The sequence below is a fragment of the Protomyctophum bolini genome, assembly GCF_963924005.1.
Source record: "Protomyctophum bolini genome assembly, chromosome: 8".
Classification (NCBI taxonomy): domain Eukaryota; kingdom Metazoa; phylum Chordata; class Actinopteri; order Myctophiformes; family Myctophidae; genus Protomyctophum; species Protomyctophum bolini.
The window spans coordinates 28,094,534-28,121,991 of NC_137869.1; the positions used below are offsets into that span (position 1 = coordinate 28,094,534).

The window sequence follows — 27,458 nt, forward strand, 5'->3', positions numbered from 1 at the left end:
TTCTGAACCAGTTGTTGTTCTTAATTATTTTATTGCATTCATGTTGTAGCGTGCTGTTTGACTGTGGTCTCCTTTCATGCTTGGAAATATTGTATATTGCTATATAGTACATTATTATTTTGTGGAAGAATTCAACATGGGTTGTGTATGGAAGCTGCCAAGAACAATCTACCAAAAATGAGTAGGCTATAAGTCATTTGATTTACTGCCAACTGTTTAGCATCAGACCATCTTAAATTCAGTGTAGATATCCTGCACTGCTTCTAGTCTTTCACAAGGCAATTTAAAGGACACTATTTTGTCTAACTAAATGTTCTAATGAGAAATAAGGTAAAATAAACATGGGGCGAGATATCCACGCTGTGGGGCGAGATAGCCACGCTTTTCGAAAAGTGAAGACGGCTCGTGTGGATATCCACGGGTACACCGTACCCCAAACTCTACAAATGGTCTAAATGCCAATCTTTTTTGTAGGTTTGATTGTCCATTTACATGTTATATTATATATATTTTGTCACGATGGCATGCAGTAAGGTTGGTCTCCTGTAGATGGCAGCATTGCCTTAGTGCTATCGACTTGAACAGAAATATCCTGTAGTGCACCGTTGGGTCTTCTGCGTTGCATTGTTTTGGGTAATTCATAATGTCCTCAGGAATCCGTCCTCAGGAATCCGTTACATGATCAAATGAGGATGTGCATGATGCGATCATACCTACTGCACTATGTAGATATATATATATATATATATATAGCTAATTTCAGTTGTCTGGCCTTTCATTATCTCACAGGAATGTGCATTGTTTGTTTGCTGAAGCTTGCATGTGGTCTGTACTGAAATGTGCATCCAAAAAAGGGCCTTGGCATAGCACACGTGCAGCAAGGCGACAGTGAGGACAAGCCTGCAGCAGTGACACACCGTGAAAGATCTCAGAATCCACATAACCGTGTTCCAGTTGGCCTGGCCTAGTTTTACAGCCTTGCTATCCTCCTGTTGGCTGCAGTCCCGATGTTGGCCTCAGCTCGACTACCAGAGAGCTTGGGGGGTGTCAGTGAGTTCACTGTGGCAACATGCCATCTCCTCCCTCTCTCCTCCTGGCTCTCCCCTAAACATACAGCATACAGCATACTACACACTGGCTACTCTGGACATGTTTACTATCACAGCAAAGATAGAAGGCTCCCCTCCCCTCTGTATTTCCATTACATGGGATGTCTTTCATTTGGGAATGATTCTGAAACTAAATCTAGAATCTACAACTATTTCCTGTGATTATTCAATTAATTACTTTATTGATTCATTGAATAATCGTCGAAGGGAGTTTTTTTTAAAATAAATTATCAATGAATATACAAACCTAATAGATTTAATAATTGTCAGAATTCATTAGTCTGACTAACATAAGTATACAAATAAGTACCAGTAAGACGCCTGTGGGCGAGAAGCGTAAAGGGCGAGGTCGCGTGCACTAGCCATATATGGAGCGTGTCTTGAGTGTACCGATTTTGATGAGGTCAGATCAACATATGGAATGTCACAACAGGTCAACTCCATATATGGAGATCTAAGGGTGGCCGCGGGGGCAGTGTCTTGAGTGTACAGGGTTTGATGAGGGCCCAGGTAGGGCCGGGCCTTAATTTTATGCCTGTTGGCATCTATAACACAAGACTATGCAGCTAGTCTCATGGGTTGATGTACAGCAACTGTACACATTCAAGTTCAAAGAGATTAATTGTTTTCATTCACATTATATATAGGCATATTATATAAAGATTAAGAACCTGGGGTTTATTATCGATTCTGATACACACATTAATCATGTTACCAAGACTGCCTTCTTTCATCTTGAAACATTGCGTGAATTAGAGCTGTATTAGACGATGCAAAAACATTGATCCGCGCCTTTGTTTTCTCTCAACTACTGCAGTGCACTTTTTTCTGGCCTGCCAAAGAAAACAATTGACAGACTACAACGTGTACAAAATGCGGCACCCAGAATTTTAACTAAAACTAGATGAGAGAACATATTACTCGAGTTTTAGCCTCAGTACATTGGCTCCTGGTTGTTTTTAGGATTTAAATGTATTTTACTTGTTTATAAAGCTATCAATGGTCTTGATAGATCCTATGCATCATTATTTTTTAAAGTAAATTTCCCTGCTTCCCACCCTTTAAGGGTCTTTGAGGTGCTGTGGTACCACGGGCAAGAGGTGCATGCATATTCGAAGAAACCTTGTACAAGGGCTCATGTTAGGGTCTTCAAGGTGTTTTTGTTGACCAGTGAGGAGATCCTGTACAGGGAAGTTGCAGAAGCAGACAGAGTTGATTATATTATATTACTGTGTGTGTGTGTGTGTGTGTGTGTGTGTGTGTGTGTGTGTGTGTGTGTGTGTGTGCGCGTGTGTGTGTGTGTGTGTGTGTGTGTGTGTGTGTGTGTGTGTGTGTGTGTGAGAAGAAAAAAAAAACATAATTTTAACGACAAAATTATATGGGTCATTATGTAATTATGACCAGTTAGTTAACCCAATTCTAGCAGGCTGTCTGCACCAGTGTGGTGCGCGCAGTGATCACACCCCATAGCCGGGAAGGATGGAGGGTTGGTCTGGTTTTAATGTTTATACTTTTATTTTATTTTTATATATATATTTTTTAAGCGAATATTATCTATCAGCTATTGTGTGTGGACTGTGGAAAGTTGAAACACATATAGAGGTGGTGCAAATTGCAATAGAATACCATAAGGCTCAGGCAGCAAAGTTTTACTGTCTGCGGTTGCTAGACAACCAGCTAGCCAATTGCAGTGCGACGAAAACGTCCTTTGGGCCTATGGGCTCTAGACTCTACTCTTTGCTAGTGGCCACCCTTGTCATATTTATTCACGCCGGGCAAGATGGCGGTGATATGGCCGAGTTGTTATTACCAGTCGACATGATCAGGCATTTTTATCCGTATATAAAATTAAGTCAGACATATATACTTGACTATATAGTGTACATATTTACCGGATGACGAGTATCGACGTCGGTCTGGGGTTTTCTTGACGTTTCAAAGGTTTTTTCCCCTCTTTCTTACAAAATGTCAAGGTAGCAGCTCGGTCGGTCGCTAACCTAGTTGGCTAACGGAGACTTAGCTAGCGGAGCTAAGCGAGCCTCCAGCAAAGTGTAGTAGAATGGGAGAAAAGCTTGAGCTCAAGCTAAAATCGCCGGTTGGAGCCGAACCCGCAGGCTACCCGTGGCCGCTGCCAATATACGTAAGTATTTGCACAGCAAGTTAATAGCGTGAACGACTTCAGAGTTTGGGCTGTGTTTTACCTTTTGTGTTAGCTCATTGCTGCTAACAGTAGCTAGCCTAAGACCCATGGCAGCAGCACGTCTGCATGGTCGTCGGGCAGGTCATACGGGTCGGGATGTGGTGACACAGACAGTGTGGGTCTGCAAGATGTCTATGTCTGTTGGTCACGATGACTGACCGGACATTTAAAGCTTCACCAGAATCGCCACATACCCTTAGCTGTTGTTGTTGCCTGTGTGGTTGTCTGGACTTTGTAGCTATTGTTTACAGTCTGCACACACTCGTGCACAGATGCTCACTGTCATGCAGTCTGAAGGCTCTGTACAATGATGAAATATCACCGAATGTATTAACGATGACATTATACCGAATTATGTCACTACTGGAAGAGGAGCTCGGGGATGTCCTGTGAGTGACACACGCCATGGTGTTTTTTGTTTGACTCATTTTCGCAACAAGATTCTGCTTAGTTACGGTAGTTGCTGCTTGCCAATGTCTAAATGTGATTTGGAGACCGTTAGACATTTTGTTCTGGTGATATATTATGAATGTAGGAATGTATTGGAGTCGTTGCATGCAATGTTTTGCACAAATAAAAATATAACCATGTCATTTAAGTCTGAACCATCACATGGTACCCACAAATATGTTTGGAAAAGAGTAAAAGACCAGCTAGCTAAACTACTACGGGAGGATTAAACACAATTAGTATTTTAACACTGGTTGAGTATGTTTAAAAAGCGAAGTTGGTTGAACTGTTCTTGTGGCCCTTGAAGTTGGTTCATTGCATGCATGTCAGCTTCACTGAATGAAAACTGTGTTGAGTCTTTTTAGAGCATTCCATGAATGCTTCCTTTTTCATCCCCATTCCCTAGTATCTTTCTGATCACAGCAGGCCAGTTTTGTGTGGGTAGACTGAACTGTGCATCCAGTGAACCCCTGCTTTGATGTGGGATAGAAATGCCTAGCTATTGCAATCATGTACTGTATGTTCTGAGGCAGATTGCTCTCATTATGTATGGAATACCATACCAGAGGGGATAGACAGTTAGTTACATGCTGTCAATGCAATTGCCAGCGGGTGATTCTTTGTAGTAGTAATACCATCTGAAAGTAACAAAAAGGCTCTGCGGTTCCTTTGGTGGTATTTACTATTTAGTGAGTTTCAGCGCAGACTCGTATTTTTCTGTGATTGTGGGCAAGACAGCTTCCAGCTAGTGGTGAGAAAATGCAGTTTTTCTTAATGTGGGGTCTTCCGTCTGTTGCCTCATTCATAACATAACTCTGTGCCTACTCTAGCACTAGACTGCTGTTTGCTCCCAATGGAAAACGAAACCATTTTCTCAGCTAACAGTTAGCAGCATTACCGCAGTTGATGCAATCAGCCTCTCGCTTGTCCTTGGCTGACTGACTGTCTGACTGACCCTCCCTTTACACTAGTAGGCTGGAGACAGATAAGAAGACTTGCATTCTGAGGCCCCTCCCTCAAGGAAGAGAAGCCCATTACCCATGCAATCTAGAGACCAGAACCACTTCCTAATGTTTGGACTGTAGGGAGAGCCAAGTTTGGAATGTAATATACCACTGGCCTACATCCTATAGCTATACAGGGACTAGACTTGTGCTGAATTAGAACCAGCTGACGGACCTTATTTTGGGAAAGGCATGCATTCAGAGCTCTGCAATATGGAAACTGTTCATGTGGAGTGCTTGCTCCTCCGGGGTTCAAAGGGAAAGGCTGCCCAGGCAAACGCTCCTCCTCGCGCTTCTCTCTCATCTCCTGTCCATATGGCTGGCTCTGCAGGGATTGAAGCCACAGAGGATGTGAGACGCAGCCAGCTACCACATGAACTCTAGTGTCCCTAATATTCTGAATCTGTGGGAGAACAACATTCAGCTAAATCTACAAGCTCCCTGCCATTGTGACCTGCATTGTGATTACATGTTGTGAGCTTGTAGATCAGCTATTTTCAGCAAATAGTTTTGGTGTAGAGGGAAAATGAAAATATAAGCGGACCAAGTATAGTGCCCCGGGGGATCCCGGTCAACTAAGTATATAGGGTTTAAAATTAAATCTCTCTGTTGCTGCGTGTTTAACAAATAATATGATGGTGGTTTTGCATTCTTGCTGTCATATCAGTGTTTTTTTGTTGAACTGCAAACCACTGCTACAGATTTTCCAGTCCTACGGAGTGGGCAGATTTCTTATCGCACCCACTGAGTAAACACACTGTTGTCTGTATGTGGAGAACACAACACCATGATTGTTTGTGTACAGATTGTATGCCTGCTCCGAGTCCTACTTCAAGTCAATGTCCAGGACCAAGAACCACTAAAACAAAGAATATACACACACACACACACACACACACCCCACACACTTCTGCGCAGCTGCAAATCTAAATCATCTGTAAATGCTTCCATATGAAGACTAGCTCTTCTGCTGTGCTGTTCTTTGTTCATCTGGTTCTGGGTGTGGGGTACTATCTACGACTCCATGCTATGCCTTTTAAAGACCGCTTGATTAAGTATGGTGTGTGACTCTGGTCTGTCATTCATATTTACACACCATCACTGTAGTAAAACATTTAGGGCTGTATTTTGCGTGTCTTAAGTACAAGGTCTTATTCCCTAACTTGAGTAAACTAAAGACCTGGAGGCGTGGTCAATGCCATTTGGCTATTCTGAGTGGCCAAAGAGCATTGACCACGCCTCCAGGTCTTTAGTTTACTCAAGTTAGGGAATAAGACCTGGTACTTAAGACACGCAAAATACAGCCCTTAGTATCAATCATGTCTTTTGAAGTGTCAGTGTTAAGCAATGGTGTGAAAAGCCCTTTGAATTGAATTGAATTGAATTGAATTGAATTGAATTGAAAACAATTGTTAGCATTGTATGCAGTATGCACAGGAGGACTGGTTTAGTATAGTCAGTGTTTTTAATGTATTATACAACAGCTAGCCTTATACAACCTGTTTATTTGTGATGAAAGAGCGTTCACCGTTTAGAATAGTTTGCATGAAATTCTTAAAGGTGTGCAGTCGTTTGTAAACAAAGTGACAGAGACGTGGAGCAAAGGGATTATTTCTAACCTACCGTATACACAACCTATAAAACCTATTAATCAAAACCAGCTGTGTTGGAGGACAATGAAGCAATGGGAATCAAACTGGTGAGCTTCATTTTTATTGGCTTTTATTGATGTGGGCCTCGACACGTCATCACGCAGCACACTTTCGTTTTCACTTTTCAGGAAGTAATTAAACAATTTATTTGGTCTAGAAGTGTGAATTTCATTACACCTTTAAAATGAAAATGAAAATCAGACTCATCTGAAGTGAGTAGTACTGTACTGTACTGTACTGTACTGTTCAAGCTCTCCTTCCTGGCCTCTGTCTGTGTGTTAGGCTGCAACAGTGACACTAACTTGGTGGTGACAACAATATGCTACTTCCGTGCTCGGAAACACACACACACACAGTACACACACACACACACACACACACACACACACACACACACACACACACACACACACACACACACACACACACAGCTGTCTATAGGAGTGGTTGGTTATAAATTATGTCAGTTAATTTATAATATTGAGCAGTGTAGCATGCATGATTGTCTTTACCAAAGTGATCATCTGCATTTCTCAGACTAGATTTAACTGAATTGTAAGTAAGTCAGAGAGGCTTATTGTCTACTGTATATCGGCCAGGGTGCAGGAGTCTATCCCCGTTTCAATGTGCTAGAGATGGATTGCTGAGGTGGAGCCCAACATCTACCATCAGCTCCCAGTACCTACTGCACCACATCAAGCTGTTCTCCTCATATGCCGAGTTGTCGGTGCCCGGGTTCAAACTCACGACCTTGCGGTCGAAAGGCGAGTGCTAAATATGACACTACACACACACTGTGCTATGGTTAGTTAATCACGGATAACTGTGGCGGAAACACGCCCATCTTTACAAAACAATTGGCAAACACTAGTGCTGCCAACGAATATTCTATATCCGAATATAGATTCGAATCAAAAAAAATAATTAATAACCGAATATATAAAATTAAGGTTCGAATTAAAAATAATAATAAAAAATATTTTTTTATTTATTATTATTATTAGTTTTCGGTGCCATGGGTAAGCGTTGTGACTTGTGAGCTTGTAGATTAGTTATATTTGCCACGCGACACGCCGACAACGGCATACATTGAAGAATAAATCATTTCCTAAACACAGACTATACAGCGCAGCGCAGCGCAGTTCTGATTGGCTGCCTCGTCTCCAGCCGTGTTGCCTCAGAATTCTTTAGGGTCACTCATTTGAGCATAACAGCGGAGCGCAGGCGCTATCCAGCTAAAAAGTTTCATAACGTCGGCACTCGGCAGCAGACGCACAGTCCACAGATAATAATAATGCAGCAGAATTAACACTGCCTCCGTGCCTCGTTTTGATAAGGCTGTGTGGTAGGATTGCTCATTTAAGAAAAATGTTTTACTGGAGAAGGGAGAATGTATGCGTTCCGTTCCATCTCAGTTTTGCGCACCAATGCGCGGAGAGAGAGAGTTGCGCCAGCAATGCGATCTTAAATGTTATGTCTCAGGTTGTATTGGTGTAAATATAATTATTAAAAAATCCGATTGGCTCGAATTAAATTCGAAATCCGAATGGGTCGAATTGCTCGAATCCACGTGGGTTTTTAAAACGAATATCCGAATCCAATTTTGGGACAATTACGGCAGCACTAGCAAACACCCATCCCTAATGTCTTATCTGTCATGGTGAAACGGATGGGCATGACGTCAAGGCATTTCTACATAATGTCTGTGGCACTGTGCAATGTGTGCATGCACAGGCACGGCACATCTCAACACCTCACTGCCTTCTGACCGGCAACTTGCCCCAAATCTCAACTAGCAAATAGCTGGGCAGTACATTTATCGAACAGTTGTTCTCTTGTCTCAACAGCATCTTCGACTCTGATGTAGGGATGTTAAAGGTATACGTTAAGATATGCCACGTTTGATAGTATAGAATAAGGCTTAAGTGATTAAAACGATGAAAAACAAGACGTATGCCATATATCAATAATACGATTGTCGTACCCGTCCCAGACAATATCTAGTCTCATATTATGACATCAAATATAATATATTGCCCCAAATTGCCCAGCCTTAAGTTAAATACAGACACACACAGGTATGCACACACATGCCAGTTCAATAAAGCAATATCTTTCTAACCTTACACATTCAATTGAAAGGGGGAGGGGTGAATACTGTCAAATAGTATATGCTGCGGTATTTCAGATACTGTACTGTTAAAAAGGGTATCTTTGAAAAACAAAGAAAAGGTCCCGCACACTGTCAGACACTTGCCAAAAGTGTCTGACGTTTGGGTCGATTGGACCTTCATCAGGACAGTCCTGATGAAGGTCCAATCGACCCAAACGTCGACCTAATAAAGAGCAACATTTTGGCAAGTGTCTGACAGTGTGCGTGACCTTTTCTTTGTTTTTCAAAGATACCCTTTTTAATATGCTCTATACTATTCCCCTTACGCACCCGTCACCAGCCTTCAGGGGTGTGCATCGGCCTTTTGCTATAAAAGATACTGTACTGTGAACTGTCGTACCATTACATCCCTTTTGACAGCAAAAGCAGTGCAAAAGAAACGTATCATGACTTTCGAGGAATGTGTTTTTCTACACTGTCTGATGATGCAACTTATGATGCAAGTTAGTTAACCTGCCCCGTCTCCATGTGCAGTGCAGGGGGGTGGGGGGGGGGGCTTTAGTCATTATGTTCTTGTGGGCTGATGGAGGATTGCGTAGCAGCGTAGTAGAGGGGTTTAAGTCATTCTCCTACACTCACTCGTCTGTCACGCCACAGAGATGACGGCATGAACACATCAGTCCTGCCCACAGTTCAGGGGAGTGGAGAGAGTCTCTATACGCTTTCTGTTTCCGTCCCTCTCTCACACTCGCACACTCAGACTGTGTTTATTTTTAGCAGCAGCACGTCTTCGGTGTTGCTGTGTGGTGTCTTTGTGTGAGAGGCATGAACGAGTCTCCCCGCCCCCTCAACATCCCGTAGTCTCACCATGAACTGAAACATTTTCACTCACACTCGTGCACACACACTCCCACGCACACCGGTAGACCGTACCGCACCCTCTACTCAGAAAAACAGTATTTGTTGCCACCAACTAGCTACTGTACAGTACACACACCTACCTGTACAGCATTTACCCTTCACAGTACAGTAGTAACTCACTCACTTTGCCAAGAGTCAAACTACATTGGCTTGTTAATGTTCACAAGGTGACTATGAGCACCTGTATGACATAGTGTATGACATAGTGGCACGCGATATTGAGCGGGAAGATGTCAGTGAGCTCTTAGCTGTGGTCGGTGTGGTGCAGGGCTTCAAACATCTCCGTTTCAATTTCTCCCTCCGCTTCAAAAAACCCTTCTACCCAATACCCATATCCCTTTCTTATTCATCTTATCTCCTGCTTTTCTTTCCCCCATTGAGAAAGGCTGTCCTTGGCAGTGTGCTGCCTGAAAGTGTGTCAGTGGGTCATCTCGGGCAACAGGCTCTGCTCTGGGTGTGACCAGAGCCCTGCTGTGTCTCCCAGGGAGTGGCCACGGTTTAGCATCTCCAGCTACCATGAGCAACTATAGATAGCTGTCTCGCATGTAAATGAAAATTAGCCTGACAGATAAAGAGAAACCTGAGGGATCTATGACTGTCTAGCTGTTCTAGGATAGTGCTGGTCCTTTTGTAAGCCGTTTCAGTGACCGAATGTCATCATATTAAGGGCAGACGACTAGGAAGAGATTACGGTAAATGTTTGCCCCTGTACGTCGTGTCTGTGTATAGCTAATCTTGGTCACAACGCTGGACCAACTTGCATGAAACTTGATATGCACAGTCAAGAAAGAACCCTTCACCTCACATGTTGTTTAATTGGCTTCATGGTGGTGCTATAAAAGACCACTTCAAGATAATGACACAACCATAGACATAGAAAGGTAGATGCCTCATTTGCAGCTGCAATTCACCCTTTGTCAAGTCCTGCCTGTGATTGTGCCTCTCTTCGCACCCATTGGTTGACGTTTTGTGGTTGACAAAAATCCCTTCTCTCCATCCACTACCATTGAAATAAGGTGTTATTTGTTATTTCAGTTGCTTCGTATTGATATTCAGTGCACTCAATTGTTATGGTGTCAGTAAAAAGGAACATCACAGCAGGTGCAGCATGGTGACTGGGTAATTATCATGTTTGTTTTTAGTTTTTTCCAAAAATGTTCTAGCACAAGGTGTTCTAAACAAGGTGGAACAAGGCAGAAAGAGCCTGCTGGTTAGTCAGTCAGGGACCAATCAGAAGGCTGACAAAGGCTGAATTCATTGGAGCCCATAGAGTTATATGGAGTGTCATAGCGGCGTCCAGTCACATGACTCGTGTCCCTTCATTTTTAATATTACGTTCCTTGGCACCAATGCGGAAGCTTGCCCTCACTTGCAAGCATCCGCCCCCAGAGCCCATTTACGCTTAAAGGGTTGGTTCGAATTTTTGGACATGAAGCTGTATGAAATGCTTACCATAAATATCGCAGTTGCAAAGGTATTAAATGACTGGCCGAGGAGTGCTGCTCCTGTTTGGGGGAATATCAAGTCGATTCCAGGGTCACTGGGGGCCACACATTAAAAACAAACCAATCTACAAAACTAGCGTAATTCGTATTGTTGACCTATATCTACCATTATAGACCAACTTTCGTTCAACTTTGACCACTCTGTCACTCTGTCAACATGTGATTCCCAATCACATGTTGACAGTTCTCTGTAGAGCAGATGGTATGTAGACCTACCTCCAAAAGCACTTTCACATAAGGACTTCTGTCAGCATCCTTCCCGCTGCAACCTGTAACTGACACAGCCCTGGGTTGTCCACCCAGCCTGGCCGTGTTCCAAGGATCCCCCCCTCTCTAGTTGAATTGTTGTATGAATCTGGTCAGGTAGATGCTATGTCTGTCTATACCAGGGGTGCCCAAAAGGTAGATTGTGATACCAGTAGATCACAAGGGCTGTGCAGGTAGATTACATGACATGCCCCTAAAAAATATATTTATTTGGCATCTTGCCACTTGAATTAAGGTGACTTGATTCATTGATCAAAAAGGTCAGCTCAAACCCACAAAGCAATACTTTGTTTTCAAGAGTGTTGCTGTGCACAAACATCAGTAGCGTTACAGATTAAATACAAAATACTACCTAACTATTCCATTTCTCTGTTCCAAGTGCATTTGACTTGTATGTAACACCAGCGCCGCTATTCCATATTTAAACTATTTTCAGCAATGGTATAATGTTCTTTTTTCGGTAGGTAGATCTTGTCATTTTGAAAGTAGCTCTCAAGTCAAAAATGTGTGGGCACCCCTGGTCTATACTATTTGTTATTATTGCAGATAATGACAGCTCTTTGGAAATAGCCCATGGCAGTTGAGCCCATTGAGAATGCCTAATCCAGAGTCTCTTGCCGTTCCTCGATGGCCTAAACATTGCATTAAACATGTCCCATTGATAGTGACTGAAGGGTTGTGTGTTTAGCAGTGAGAAGTTGAATCAAACATAATGCTCAGTGCTGTTTTTGTTGTTGCCTGTGTTACACGAGCCTTGTCAGCTTGCCGTTCTGAACAAATTCATTTAATGGTGACTGCTGGGCATTACTGACCTCATCTGATGGTATTATACAGCCTGTCTAGAATGTTGACCTGGCCTGTTGTCACTGGCAGGAGATTTGTATTTTTCTAGAAACATTGTCTGGCTGCCTCTTTGTGCTACCCAGAGAATGTGAAAAATAATTATACAGCACTTCATAGAGTGTTGTTTTCTGTTTGCTGCATACAGTATGTCAGATGTTGTTTAACCCATTCTGACCTGAGATCAGATTCATGCGAGGTTTCCACTGGACACACACTGGTCTGATTAACCCATTCTGACCTGAGATCAGATTCTAAAAATGTCAGTCGTTCTTCGAATTTTTCAAAAATAGCAGACCTACAAGCTCGTATCGCGCCACTCGGTGGCGCGATATGAGCTTGTAGATCTGCTATTTTTCAATAGGTAAAGCATAACATGATGCTAACACCAAAATGGGTGCCCGGTCAGAATGGGTTAAGACTTTGCTCTACAGCAGGGCTAGGCAACCTTTGGCACTGGTGCCAAAATTGGCACAAAGGAGGGTGATCACTGGCACAAGTGTGAGAGATACATTTTGCTTTAAAGGTATATTCACTTAATTCAAATATCACTTTTTTTGTTTTGTTGTGATAATCCTCCATACTATAGAGTGTGCTGACCATATAAGGAGTTCCTCCCTGGAGTCCCTGTCCCCAGTTAACCCCTGGGGGTCAAAAAACCATAGGTTTTGTTTTTGGCTAGGTGGCCCAGCCTTCATCCAATCAGGATAGAGAGGGGCCTTCCACCAATCATGATCAAGAGGGGGCGGGCCTCGGTGTGTGTGTGCTGTTGGCCTGTTGCGTGTCCCCCAACTGTAGAGCGTGTGCATGTGCATAGATCTGGTTACCGGGGTTTTTTCCAAATCACTGAATGCTCCTTTAAAAAAAATTGTCCCTCACATTTGTATGTAAATTACACATACATTGTCATTCACAATCAATGATGTTCTTTGCCAATTATGTAGTTCTAGTTCTAAACGTCAAATGGGATTGTACACATAAAGGACATGACAAAGCTGCCCATTTTGGCTAATTAAAATAAAGTTTGTTTGTCGCTCTCTGTTTCTAGGATAAACACCATGATGCTGCTCATGAAATCATCGAGACCATCCGGTATGTGGCTTTCCTTCTCTAATCCATGAATATACTGTACACTCTAGGTGTGTGTGTGTGTGTGTGTGTGTGTGTGTGTGTGTGTGTGTGTGTGTGTGTGTGTGTGGGGGGTAGGTATGCATCTGGATGTTTTTTTTTTAACAGCTTTTATGTGTATGTTGTAGGTGGGTGTGTGAGGAGATCCCAGACCTCAAGCTGGCCATGGAAAACTACGTACTCATTGACTATGACACCAAGAGGTGAGACAAGGGTGCAAGTACTGTACCTTCAGCAGTGGGATTTTCTACTGCAACTGTGGATGTTTGAGCTCAAAGTAAAAGCATGCAAAGGAATACAAATGTTCACATGAGATACTTATTGAGCTATGAATACCATTGTGGTATGTGTTGAACTGTTTGCAGTTCTGGCCCTTCTCTATATATTTGTTTTTTTAAGTATTAAATAGTCACTTTGCAATTAGTATTGTACAATACATTGCCACAAGGTTAAATTATGTTCCTACTTTGGTGTGTTCTCACAGTTTTGAGAGTATGCAGAGACTTTGTGACAAATACAACAGAGCCATTGACAGTATCCACCAACTGGTGAGTCCATTACTGTGACACTCCTAAGTGTGTGTGTGTGTGTGTGTGTGTGTGTGTGTGTGTGTGTGTGTGTGTGTGTGTGTGTGTGTGTTTGTGTGTGTGTGTCTAAGTGTGAACAGATTTACTGTACTGTTGGAAGAGGTCAAATCTGCATATGTCCAAATGTGTATGTCTGTCCATGTTCCAGTGGAAGGGGACCACGCAGCCAATGAAGCTGAACAAACGTCCATCCAATGGGCTGCTGAGGCACATCCTGCAGCAGGTGTACAACCACTCGGTGACTGACCCTGAGAAACTCAACAACTATGAACCCTTCTCCCCGGAAGTGTACGGAGAGACCTCCTTCGACTTGGTGGCTCAGATCATTGACGAGATGGAGATGAAAGATGACGACACCTTTGTGGACCTTGGCAGTGGTTAGTTTTTTTGATCGCCAGCTATGAGTGAGCAGCACAGTGCTTTTTGACCAGACTCAGGAAGTGAATAACTTTAATGAATTCAGTGCCTTGAAGTCTTTAATTCAGTGCCTTGATGTCTGTCTGTCAGCCCGCCTGCCGTCTGTCTCTGTGTCTTGTCCCAAGGAGGTTTGTCCTACAAATCATTTTTCCCCCTCTTTTTTCATACAGGAGTGGGGCAGGTAGTGCTGCAGGTCGCTGCAGCAACCAACTGTAGACACTACTATGGTGTGGAGAAAGCAGACATTCCAGCTACCTATGCAGAGGTAAATAAACATCCCTGACACAAAAGCACTTGAGATTGTGTTGTGTTCAGTGAACTCTAAAATTCTCCTTCTTCGTAAATGACTGATGTTGAGTATTGTCTCTCTTTCAGTCCATGGATAAAGAGTTTAAGAAGTGGATGAAATGGTATGGGAAGAAGCACGGAGAGTACACGGTACGTTTGATCTAACAGTGTTCCCTGACAGTGTCAACTCTTAGTTGACCGATGTCCCCCGTTGCTGTCTTATAGCTCTCCTTTTCTCCTTCCAAGACCACAATTCACCAATCTGCAAGCTTGTAGATCTGCTATTTTCTCCCCTAAATAGGGAGGGATACTAGGATTCATGTGGATAAAAGACTTTCAAAAGGAAAGTAAGAACATATTGCTGACTACAGGCCCCCAGAGCAACCATTTTCGTTCTTGATTAATGACCATTCATGAGCCCCTCTAGAGATGTGGGCTAAAATAAACACATTGCTACACAAATTGAAATATGGTTTGCTTTTTAATTTCCTTTTTTATTTTTTTGTTCCCAAGAATTTAGTCATTGTCATTTCCTTCCATGTATATGGTCCCAGCTACTTAATTTCAGCTGACAATGTAAAGATTCACCAGGCTGGTAGAAGATGCTATTCCTTCAGTTCTGCTCCCTGCTGAATAGGCTAGTGCAGCGACAGATCTGCTCTCAGATCAGTTCTGCTCCCTGCTGAATAGGCTAGTGCAGCGACAGATCTGCTCTCAGATAAGTTCTGCTCCCTGCTGAATAGGCTAGTGCAGCGACAGATCTGCTCTCAGATCAGTTCTGCTCCCTGCTGAATAGGCTAGTGCAGCGACAGAGATTGCCCGGCCAGGCCGGAGGCACCATGGGCGGTCCTCCAGAGCTCTATAGGCCTACTAGGTTTTCTAGCATTTCTCTCGACACTAAATCTCTTTGCGACACATTACAAGCTTGTAGATTGGCTATTTCCGCTGAACGTTCGCCCTCAGAATAGGGACACGCGTCATGTGTTCAATATAGTAGCTGTGCTCTCTCAGCACGCAGGTGTTTGTGTACCAGTGTAGCTCACTTGCTCCTAATATTGTTTCAGCTGGAGCGGGGTGACTTTTTGTCAGAAGAATGGAAAGAACGGATAGCCAACACAAGGTGGAGTAGCACAGCAAGTCCCAAATACATACACTGAAAGACACAGTTGCTTCTTGGACTGGAAAACCAGTGGCTATGCAGTGGTGGAAAGCATCTGAGAAACAAAAAAAAGGGATACAGCATTGTGGGAAACGTGGGATGTCAAATCGCGGCGGTCTCTGTGACTTTCTAGTCACCAGAAACTATTTAGAAACATTGAAATGTAGTTTATCCTTCCCTCTGGACACCACAGTGCTAATGATGTCTCTTAATAAAATACATGGGCATAAAAGTTATAAGCATTATCTTTTGTCATACTTCCTTTTCTTCCTTCTAAAAAAGTCTACTATGCCATACGATCACAGTGATCTGAGGTTATTTAGAGGTAGGGTAAGTGATAGTATTTGCTTAACAAAAGGTTAAATCTCTCCAGCTCTTTAATAAACAGATACAATTTCAGGTAGGTGACAACATTTCAGCCATCTGGAGAGAGTAGCCATTCGTGAGCTTTCTTTTTATAGTGTTCCAGTTCCAATTTTGTCTGTTCGTTTATTTGTGTCTTCACTTCCAATTCCACTTGTTTAATCTGTATCCTGACTGCGTTCTCTGTCCTGATTGGATAAAATTGGTATCCCGACCTGAAAATGCTTTTTAAATAAAAAGCTGGAGAGACATGAAGACTCCTGTTACTGAATAAACTTGGGTCTATAGTAATGAGTACTATCACAATATAGAGCTTTTTAACACTTATTTTAACAAAATAATATCACTTACCCTTCCTTTAAGATCCTGTCATTGTATTTTATTTTGCTGTGAAAAAAAGACATGTATGGCATTTGTCTAAATAAAAATATCTTAAAAAAAAGAATGTGATCTCAGAAAGCTAAAACTTGTCCCTACTTTTCACAGAGCAAGACATTTTACCCACATCATTCTGTTTAAATGTCCCCATCCCCAATCCAACCTAATTTCCCCCCCGTCTTCTCCCTTCTCTGTCCTCCAGTGTTATTTTTGTAAATAACTTTGCCTTCGGTCCAGAGGTGGATCACCAGCTGAAGGAGCGTTTTGCTAACATGAAGGAAGGTTGGTAACTTGACACCAACCAACACATTGCTCTTTGGCAACGACTGGAATCCATTACTGATCTCCCCCAGAGTGCTATGCTGTTGATTAGCTTAGCTTTCTGTTAATGTTGTCTGCAGAGACGGTAAATTGGACTCTACACTTCCATCTCCTGATTTACACTGAAGAAACTCCAATTTGTGGGCCATTTAACTCTACTTTAGTGACGCACTGATCAAAGTGTGGAAGACAAGAGTATTAACTGGTTGTAACTAATGGCCTTTTTAACACCAGCCAGACCATTTGCTCTGTGTGGGAGACACCCAAATGTATTGTATTGCTGGTGTTGGGAGTGACGCCTGGACTTATTTAAAAGGCTTATTTTTTCAGCTGTTCTTATTAGAGATTAAAACAGAGAGAGTGGCTGATGATAGCCAATGCCAGCTGTGTCAACATGGGGCACTTGATCTTTGACCGTAGCAGCCTTGTGACCAACTCAAGTAACCTCTCTTGCTGCCCACCCCCAGTTGCAAACCAAACATGACAGAATGATTAATGGGTCTATTGATTATTGTATTTATAGGAGCTTGTTATTGATCATTATTTGCATCAGGTAGAGTGCCAAGTAAATGCATATCTTCATATCCAGTATACAATGTTAAAAATTGACAATATTATTGAAAAGTGTTTTTTTTTTGTGTTTTCTTTTTCAGGTGGAAAAATTGTGTCCTCGAAACCATTTGCACCGCAAAATTTTAGAATAAATATAAGAAACTTGAGCGGTATGTATCCTGGGAGTGTTTTTTTTAAACCAATCCTCAAATCGTTTTACATTTCAGCGTTGTAAAACAATACCTTTCTCTTTCTCTCTGTCTTTTAGACATCGGCACAATAATGCGTGTGGTGGAGCTGTCTCCACTGAGGGGCTCTGTGTCCTGGACAGGAAAGCCAGTCTCCTACTACCTGCATACCATAGACCGCACCATAGTGAGTCTTCCTCTTCCATTGTTTTCAGCTGTCTGTTCTTAGTTCTCTTGACTTCCGTTGAAGACTTTGATGCTCCACTCGAAGTGGTGTTTCTTTTGCATTATTATTTTGTTGGTGTCAGACAAATGTGAAATCAAAGAGAATGTTCTACAATGCAGTAAGGCTGTACCCTAGAACTGTTTTTAGGATTCGAACCTCAGCAGGGATTTTCGAGCGGACGTCCAAACCATTCGTTTCTAATTCAATTAAAAAATAACCTACGAGCTCCGAACCTCCGATAGAGGGCTGCAATGGGCGGTCAGGCGGGTGCGGGCGGTCAAGATAGAATCAGCAGGCCCCGTGAATCCCACATCCTCCCGCAATTAAACGGATACAGAGCTTATATACACTTTAGGAAGATATGAATGTCTGAGGAGAACGTTCCCTACTGCACTGGAGTCTGGACAATGCACAGGCATGTTCCCAAAGCATATTCATGAGCACACTCCGCAGGCACGGCACGTGGCCGCACCTGTCATTCATTAGTAGCCTAATCAACTCTGTGAGAACTTAAGTGAGAGTTTTACCGTCCACAGAGCAGTTTATTTTCCCCGCAACGGACATCCTCTGTTCTAACCACCTTTTTGCTTTTCCCTGTTTGCGCCACTCTCAGCAATAACGTGGAACAGAACAAAAATAAAAGGATGAGTTGAGTACAAAAAAAACACCAGCGCACCTCTCTCTCTCTCTCGCTCTCTCTCTCTCTCTCTCTCTCGCTCTCTCTCTCTCTACCCTTCATGTGCGCTGTGCTGCCTCCGTGACACAATATTTATAATATATATATAGCATAATAGGCCTGCCTATAATGTCCAGTCGCTTCCCATCTATCTGTGACTGTGAGCGACTCCACACACAAATAAACTACCCCTCTCTCGTGCCCGCCTGCTCAATCTCAGCAACTGTTTGGGTAAATGTATTTTTTTTTGATCTCCTGCTGTCATGTCATGCAGATTAAGAACATTCAAATGATTGTAAACGCAACATGAAAATAGTACTCTTATTATGCATATCGCATTCTCGCCTAGATCTCACGTAAAAAAAAAGATTCAAGCCCATTAATTAAGATTTGAGTGCCAACCATGACGAGCGATTGTTCAAACCCCTGAAGGTTCAGGGACAGCCTTACAAAACAGACTGTGCTGTATTTTACAGTGTAGATTTAAACCCCTTCACATTGGCTTATGCCATGGAAAGACCAGCCAGCTCAGAGGGGCTGTCTGTCTGTAACTACTTACGTAACAAGATGGCTTAGCTCTGGATTCCACCAGGCACAGATCTAGGACAGTTTCTGACATGCACTGATGCAAAAGGTTTATCAGAATATAATACTCCTGCAGTTATGTTATTAAATGCATGAGAGAAGGCAAGTCGAGGATTAACACAAGCTATTCCATATAAGTGCGGCTACTGAATAGCCCTACCCAACCATTAGTATAAGTGAAATAGTAAATATAAGCGTAGTGATGTTACAGTAAATAATCTTGACACTGCAATATGACAATATTGCTGCCGATAGGCCTTCATGTAAAAACGCCAGTATAACCATAATGTGTTGTATTTGTTTGATATTTATATCAAATCGGCCTAAATATCCATCCATCCATAAATATTCAATGAATCCAAAATGCACAGAGCAAAAAACCAAATCTAGATCAATATTACTGTTACTTCAAGTAGCTCCTCACTCATATTCGAGGAAAATAAATAGCCATTATAATCATCAAATTATTCCTTATTCGGTGTTGGTAACTAACTCTGTAATAATGACTCACTAAACATTGAAAATATAAAAGGAGGCTCGGCATTGCTCTGTTATCACACATTGCTATCAGAGCGTGACGGCGTCTAATAAACAAAATGTTGTAACATGTCTTGTTCTGTCCTTTTTCAGCTTGAAAACTATTTTTCTACTCTCAGAAATCCTAAACTCAGGGTAAGCCATGTTTTTTTCACTGAAAAATAAATGAATAAAATGTAATTAACTGCTGTCCTTATTCTGTTATGACATGACTTTGATCCATATACTGTATGTATGCTGTTTCAGGAGGAGCAGGAGGCAGCTAGACGGAAGGACAATAAAAGCAACAGCACCACCCCCACCAAGCCGAAGGAGCAAACCAAGGTGCGCTGCATTACGCTTGGGCCGATTGATCGTACAGTATCACATATAACCGATTGAAGGGATGAGCACTGATTGGATTTTCCTATGCTACTTACTATCTGAATAGTCGTTCAACCTTAAGGAGAGGAGCACCACTTATCAGTGTCACTTGTTATTTAAACAACCAATAAAAACCACACACCCCTACCCTTTACCATGACAGTGGGAGGTTCATCAAGATCTGCTGCTTCTCAGCGTGCATTTTTACAGCTATTTTATCTGTTATTTCGGTTATGCTATTACTACTAATAATGCAGATAATGAAACGATGGAACGGGGATTGGGCACTGTTCCTGGTACTTGTTTTTACTATAAACTACTTGCTGTTAAAGTTGAACTCTCATCTTCTACCCCGGATATGAACCTGGTTACTGCGCGAGTGCTGACATTTTTTACCATTGAACTAATAGAGCCTACCTGATTGCTTGGGGGATAAATTGAATCATGACCAATTTGACCATCAGGTAAAGATTTGTGTCCGATCCTGTGTCTAGGTGAGACGTGACCTTTGCAGAGCAGGGAGACAAAATACAACCAGCCCTATTTTAACATACTCTACCATACAGATTGGACAAAATTACATTGTATTAATTAAAAATGTAATTTTGTCCAATTGACCCTTGGTTTCTGTGTGCGTGTGTGAATGTCTTAGCAGCAGGAGTCCTGTGTTGAGGAGGAGCGTCCGAGCTTGTTGACCGCGGTGAAGGCCTCTCCTAAACCTCGGAGGGCCAGGCTCCTCTCCAAGGGCCGCAAGCTTAACAACAAGAAGCGTGGTCGGCCGAAGAAGGCTGTCGTGGCCGCCACCGAGAGAAAGAACAAGAAGAACCAGAGCGCTTTGGAGCTGCTGCATGCCAAGACACTATCTGCAGCGCCCCCTCAGGGTCAGAGGCAAACTAAAATATACACGCATACACAAAGCTGTTCATTCTCAGGCTACAGAAACAGCCATGTTGTTGTCGTTTTCATTCAGCTGTTTGTGTATTTGACCCAAATAGGAATATGTTTGTTTCCTAAAATAGATGCATACCGGTCACCTCAGAGTCCCTTCTACCAAGTGCCTCCCAAGGTCCCGCACTATTCTTCTGGTCAGATACTGCTGAGCCCTACACCCCCTGGCCTGCAACAACTGCTGGGTAAGTTGGACCATCCATCCATGATCCATACTTTTGTGCCAGTGTGTCATATCAGCAAGTATGCCAGTGTGTCTGTCTGTCTAGAGTCTTACTTTAGTCATTCTATCTGGATGAGCTGTCATGGAAGAATGGAAGAACTGCTGTGGTAGAAATAAAATAAAATAAATATTCTCTCCTGACTCTCTTCCCTCTGTGTGTTTCCCATCTCTGTCTCCTTGTATTTTCTGGCCACAGATAACATCAAGGTTCAGTACCTCCAATTCATGACCTACATGAAGACTCCTCAGTACCGCTCCAGCCTCCAACAGCTCCTTGAGCAGGAGAAGGTAAATCAGATGTATCATATTCAAGATTAAAAGTTATTTGTCACATGCTTTTACATGTACAGTATGTGCAGTGAGATGATGTTGTAGTGCTGGGAATCTGGTGCAACGCACAGGTCCTGGAAGCACCTGGTGAGAGCAGGAGGTGCCCGGCCAGGAGTCAATTTAGGCATTTAGCAGACGCTCTTAATCCAGAGCGACTTACATTAAGGACAAAAAAGCATGGGAATACATCACATAAAAACATTTATCATGAAACATGCGTAAGCTAAGAACCCACAGTGCCTAGTCCCTCCACGCCCTGGATGGTCCGTCCGGTACCAGCCGCGCTGTCAGGCCAGAGCCTATATGTGGCATGCGCCTGGACCACTAGGCCAGCGGGCACCCCGAATTGAAACTTTCATTGACAATGAAATAGGATTTCAATGAGGTTGTGTTACGTTCGTAACTTCATGTCTCTGAACTGAAAGCAGACTTTTTGGGAGTAAGAATGCATTGGTGGATGCGTAGCATGGCACATGGCGTGGCTGTGCTGTTGAATGCATACAGGGGAGCCACTGACCTGTACATGGGGCATTGTCATCCTGGAAGAGATCACTCCCATGTTCAGCGCATTCTCACCACAAGGCATCATTGATATTTCGCTGCTTGGTCTGTTGCACAGTGTGCAAGGATTTTGTCAGACCAATTCAATCTTTGTTGCACCATTGAGAATGAATTGGTCACAATGGAGGCTAAACATCACAAACATAACACAACGGCATATGTAGTTGTGTTGTCAAGCTGAATAGGGTAGCAACTAAAGTATATACAGTATTTGCACTCTACAGTGCAAGTAGCCATCATTTTTATCGGGTGAACTAGAATGATCCTGAGCTAGGCAGCTGATCCAAAAATACCTTTGTGCTGTGTTGGTGAGCGGGTATTTACAGCTTACAGACACTTGACCTGATGGTTAGGTCAGAGCTCAGAAAGCTTCTATGGTGACTTTTGGGCAGCGCAGGCAAACTTCCACAGGGATGCTACTTTGCATGCTTCTATCATCTGAAACACTAGTAGTACGCCTACTTTGTTGGGTCCAACGTTGGAGCCAATCCAGAAAGTAGAGGTACTTCCGGGTGCTGGTCAGCAACTTTGATTGAAATTAATAGGTTGGACGAGACAGTCCGCTATCTAGATATATTTTAACTCTACGCTCTACTCAAGCATCCCCTTGAGTACATGTCCTGCAGGGAGGGCAGGGGAGAGGACTGTCTGTGTATTGTCCATGACAAGTGCTCAGTGATGTGCAGGCCGAGGTACTTATAACTCTTCTTCACCCTCTCCAACTCCAATGGTGTCCCGTTGATCAAAAGGGGGTGTAGGTACTCATCGCCGTTGCATTCAAAAATCCTCAACCATCTCCTTGCTTTGTACTGATGTTCAAGAAGATACTGTTGCCCTGGCACCACAGCAACAGGTCTGACAGCTCCTGCAGATAGGTGTTGTATGCTGTTGTATATAACACACATATTTTTGAAATGTTTCTCTTTAAATGAAGTATCCTGGGAACAGTGTGCGGACTGGACTGCCTTCCGTTTTCATTGTATGTATCTTTTGTTCAGCACCTTTTTTGAGATGTGTGTGGTGCGTGCTTCCCTTTGGATTAACAGGCCTTCTTTTCACTGCCCACCACCACTGTGTCATTGGCCAACGTGATGGAGGTGCTGGGGCTATGTCTGGCCACACAGTGTGCAAAGTGTGTGCATCAACCACACTAGGGGAATCCACACCCACACGTTTCCACATAGTTGAGGTTGACATACAGTCATAAAGGTGCAGGCAAAACATTATTTGACAGCTTTGGCTCGAGTGTATTCTCATGTATCTCAAATTGTTCATCCCACCCCAACTTCACTCTCCTTCCCGTTTCCTCTGTTCCCGTTTCCCTGGACCTCTCCAGCTGAAACACAGGGAGCTATCGGGGCAGGCCGAGCAGCTCCACTCGGTGTGCCAGAATCACAAGGACAAGATCAAAGGTCTCTTCCAGACCAAACTGGACGAGGTGAGCACCATGACTTTTGCTGTCTCCTGCATATCACAACTGTAAAGATGTACCTACCTGTCAACAGTCACAATCATGGAGCAGAGTGTTAGTTCTGTCAGGATACCATAGTCAAGCTTACCTATGAGCAGCTGATTCCTGGGCGGGTTGATTTTCTTTGCTGCTCTTCCTGTCATCCCACCAAAAATAATAAATACTTGAGTATTGAAATAAAATGTGTGTATTATCATGCATTTCATTTGAACCAAAGTAGCCATGACAAAACTCAAAGAAAAAACCTTGTGTTTTTTTTCCCGTGTGGCGGTCAGCTGGGAGTGAAGGCCCTGACCATGGAGGACCTGCTACAGGCTCAGACGGAGATCTCTGCCCACAACCGTCAGCTTAAAGAGCAGACCAAACAACTGGAGAGAGACATGGCTGAGCTGCGAGACCACAGCCTGCTGCTGGTGAGACCTCACAACCCTCTTAACTCTGTGATTATGGTTCCACACCCTGCTATTACAGCTCTGTGCTTCTCGGCTCCTTATCGCCATTTTGTGCACCTCTGCAGTGTGTTTCAACTAGGGAACGCTTCCAAAATGTGGACTCTTAACTGAGCACACACTGCGCCGATGTGTCTTTCTCATGCATGATCCTTTTCAACAAGGATATATATGCGGTTTTACCAGAGGCGTTCAGTGTCATGAACAGCTGATTTAAGTAAAAAATATAATTTTCCTCACAAAATGACGTAGGCTATTCTTTTGGGAAGGTGAAGACTGGATAGTGAAAATGATTGTGATGCTATATTAACTACTTTTAGCTTGGGACCACCTGGAACCCCCTAGACCCCATTAATCGCCTGGTAAGAGACACTATTACATTTTCTATACATATGATCAATTAAACTTATCATAATATAAAAAAAACGAAATCCATTAATTCATCAATGATTTTTATAGAACACGTTTTAGTGAATTCCAAATGCAGCATACATGAGTTTATCAACGTCATTACAGTTTGGAAGTGTGCTATTATCATGCAGGGATTTACACACAACACAAGACAAAGCCTATAGCCTAAACGTGGCAATGAATACAGAGCTAAAGCAGCGTGTAAAGCCTGCATGATATTAAATAGTGCACAAAGCCAAATGATAATGGCGTCGATACCTGCCGGTCTCAAAACTGTACTTGGAATTCACTACTTGTTCTATATAAACCAGTTGTTCTCGCTTACAAGTCGCTCTGGAGTAAGAGCGTCTGCTAAATTGTAAACATAGTTAAGTTAAATTGATCATATCTTGTAATACCAGGAGATTAAATATCTCTAACAGGCGATTAAACACTGGGCATATGTAAAGATGTTTGGTTTTGTAACATGAGGGAGACAGAGCAGGGAAAACTGATCTCAGTGGTGGACAAGCATTTTGTGGTATACTTCTAAAAGGTTTTAAAGCACACCGGGCATCTAACAGTCCAACTGGCCAAATGTCTTGTTAAAAAGAAAGAGTTGAACAGAAATATCCCGCAGTCCACCCCAGCCCCAATTCCAGACATATTCCTTCAGTGTATTTTTCCAAAGTTGCAGCCCGTTCAGAGGTCACTCGGAGACAGAAAATAATCAGAGTCCTGATATGTGCATATTGTAAAAGCCCCATTTTTAGTCCTAGTCGTCCGTCCTATTAAGCAGCCTGTATGACAGTCACTCGTAAGTGGCCAATAGACCCATCGAGGCATCCCAGAGGGACGGTGCAGGTGCGGATGGAGCCTTCCAGCCTGTGCTTGTGCTGAATCTTGACACATGCAAAAGGTTCATGGATAATCTGACTGATTATAAAGCACTTAAGAGCCTGCAGCTAACGTTAGCCATTCATAAACGTCTCGTATATCTCCAGATGTCCTTCTGACAGGTTTTTTTTTACCTGTCAATGTCACTATCGTCCATAAAATGGCTCTGAAAGTGATCCAAATGATCATGTACGATGCTATAATAAAGATGGCCTCAGTGAGTGCAAGTCGAAGGCAGGTTGCCAAGCTGTAGTCTATGTATACACAGTGAGAGAACACGTTGTCCAAAATGTGCCTTTACCTCGGTAGTCTGTTCTAAATTTATTATTGAGCCTAAAAGAGCACACAGATTTAACAACTTAAATGATTACTCATGTCCTGCGAATGTAATATTGTGTGGAATTTAAGGCAATCTTCAGGGAAATTAGCTCCAGTGTCTGACTGTCCACTGTGGTCTAGTGAACACCATAATACCTCATCGCTGTCAACAGCAGCAAAATAAACAATCAAAGTGCTGCAGATTGTTCTCTCAATCTTTATTATTATTAGAATTTTTATTTGAATATAGGCCTACATGTACCCATGTTATAATTTAGTTTTTGGTAGTTCTTTTGTTCATTATATTTTTTCCATTTTTCTCCCAATCCAGTCATTATGCGAATTCCCAATTCCCCTGTGTAGTCCCTTGGTTGTCTACACCCCCTGGGGGGGGAGACACCTGTCTCCTCCCACATGACGTCGACGGCAGTCACTTTTCTGCCGCTAGTGGGGAGTTTCACCGGGAGGACGTGCAGAGGAACACGCTATTCTTCCCAGTTCCACTCCCCGCTGAGCAGGCGCCCTGACCAACCTGTATGTGTCCGCCCCACCCCGGCATCCCACCCGCAAACACGGCCAATTGTGTTCGTTGGAACGCCCGGCCAAGCCGGAGGCACCGTTGAGGAATTGAACCCCAAGTCTCTACCCGGACACCCCTCCCAATCCCAAAATAGGCTGGTGTCTATTAAAGCAAAGCATATTGTTGGTGTTCGTAATAATCATACGTAACTAACGTTACATTATGCTGGAAGCTGTCATGACTAATAAAACTAAGCTGCTAATAAATGAAAATGTAAAAACTTGAGAGACCTAGATTTATTTGCAACAAGCAATCAAAAGTACTGTTTTTGGCAACATGCATATTTTTGTGGGTGTCTCTGCTTTTACCATCCTGCTTTTGAAACATGTAACAAATATTACTTTTAGGAAACTACTATAGGTGGTCAAACCTATACCATAGTAACCATACCATGCCAAAACACTGCCATAATGCTGAATGACCACACAGCTGCACTGTGGGTCTCAAAGTATTCATGCTTGTCATTTAATATGTAAGCATGCTGCTCTGTAACGAGTCACACTAGGCCAGCAATTGTCCCCTTTATTTCTGAAAGACGGAAAACGTCATTGATTCAGAATTCAATAATACATTCCAATGACAGCTCTCCGGGGCTATGGAAGACTACGATTACAAACGGCCTGTTTAGCTTTTATTTGAGAATTTCTTTACATTTATCCCAATGATACGAAGGTGTTTCATTCCTGTGTCAAATGTGCCAGCAGAGCGGAGATTGTCACGAGTCATGCATATCTTAAGTTCACTAAAACTAAGAGTCATTTGATTTCAAAGATTATACATATATATATATATATATATTGTGTATATATAATCATTTTTTTTAGCTGCCTTTATTAAATGGGGGGGAGAGATGATGGCAAATCCTAGTCCGACTTCTGCTCTGTAACTCATGGATGAATTATTTCAATGGCGTTTCATTGCATTTTGTGTACAAAATAAACAATCAAAGAGCCACGGATGATTGACCGCCTTTAATGCTACAAAATGCACTTGCCGTTCTGCTGTGGTCAGAATCACTGCAGTCAGATTCACAGTAGCCGAATGTCTCCTCATGTCCAAGAGACGTCTGTATCAACTTAATAATCACATGGTTAGGCTTTTTAAGCATTTCTCTGCATTCTGTGTGCCTTCAGAGCCCCGATTGGACTATGGTCTATGGATTCGTGACATTCTTACATGACGATGTATTTGAACACAGTGGGTTGGAGAAAGTCACAAACGTAACATGCAAACTTGATCCACACCAAACACTGGTCAGGGGTCTGCCATCAGAATAGCCACACCAGGGGTCACGCGGGCCCCCAAGGTCCCCTGGATATCACAGGCACACCGTCGCTCCAATCCTCACCAAACATGACACACACTCTTCAGTGTTCTGCCATGACAGTAAGTCACACAGGGGCCACATTAGGTGGCCACAAGCACACGGTTTCTTCAATCCTAACCAAACAAATAGTCACAC

At 42.9% G+C, this 27,458-nt stretch overlaps 1 protein-coding gene across 3 annotated transcripts in view; it reads left to right on the forward strand.

Annotated features, from left to right (window-relative positions):
* The first annotated feature begins 2,890 nt into the window (after positions 1 to 2,890).
* The window catches only part of dot1l (DOT1-like histone H3K79 methyltransferase), a 38,018-nt gene continuing 13,450 nt past the window's right edge, over positions 2,891 to 27,458 (forward strand). For 2 of the 3 annotated variants that reach the window (XM_080770837.1, XM_080770839.1), the window contains exons 1-18: positions 2,891 to 3,249; positions 13,110 to 13,153; positions 13,318 to 13,392; positions 13,674 to 13,737; positions 13,925 to 14,153; positions 14,364 to 14,458; positions 14,569 to 14,631; positions 15,546 to 15,601; positions 16,584 to 16,663; positions 17,356 to 17,424; positions 17,523 to 17,629; positions 19,560 to 19,601; positions 19,713 to 19,790; positions 20,482 to 20,710; positions 20,849 to 20,962; positions 21,197 to 21,288; positions 23,228 to 23,329; positions 23,638 to 23,775. In XM_080770837.1, coding sequence (XP_080626963.1) covers positions 3,169 to 3,249; positions 13,110 to 13,153; positions 13,318 to 13,392; positions 13,674 to 13,737; positions 13,925 to 14,153; positions 14,364 to 14,458; positions 14,569 to 14,631; positions 15,546 to 15,601; positions 16,584 to 16,663; positions 17,356 to 17,424; positions 17,523 to 17,629; positions 19,560 to 19,601; positions 19,713 to 19,790; positions 20,482 to 20,710; positions 20,849 to 20,962; positions 21,197 to 21,288; positions 23,228 to 23,329; positions 23,638 to 23,775 — 1,758 coding nt within the window. In that variant the 5' untranslated portion in view covers positions 2,891 to 3,168. The remainder of the gene's footprint in view (positions 3,250 to 13,109; positions 13,154 to 13,317; positions 13,393 to 13,673; positions 13,738 to 13,924; positions 14,154 to 14,363; positions 14,459 to 14,568; positions 14,632 to 15,545; positions 15,602 to 16,583; positions 16,664 to 17,355; positions 17,425 to 17,522; positions 17,630 to 19,559; positions 19,602 to 19,712; positions 19,791 to 20,481; positions 20,711 to 20,848; positions 20,963 to 21,196; positions 21,289 to 23,227; positions 23,330 to 23,637; positions 23,776 to 27,458) is intronic. The other variant, XM_080770838.1, reaches the window with a different exon arrangement.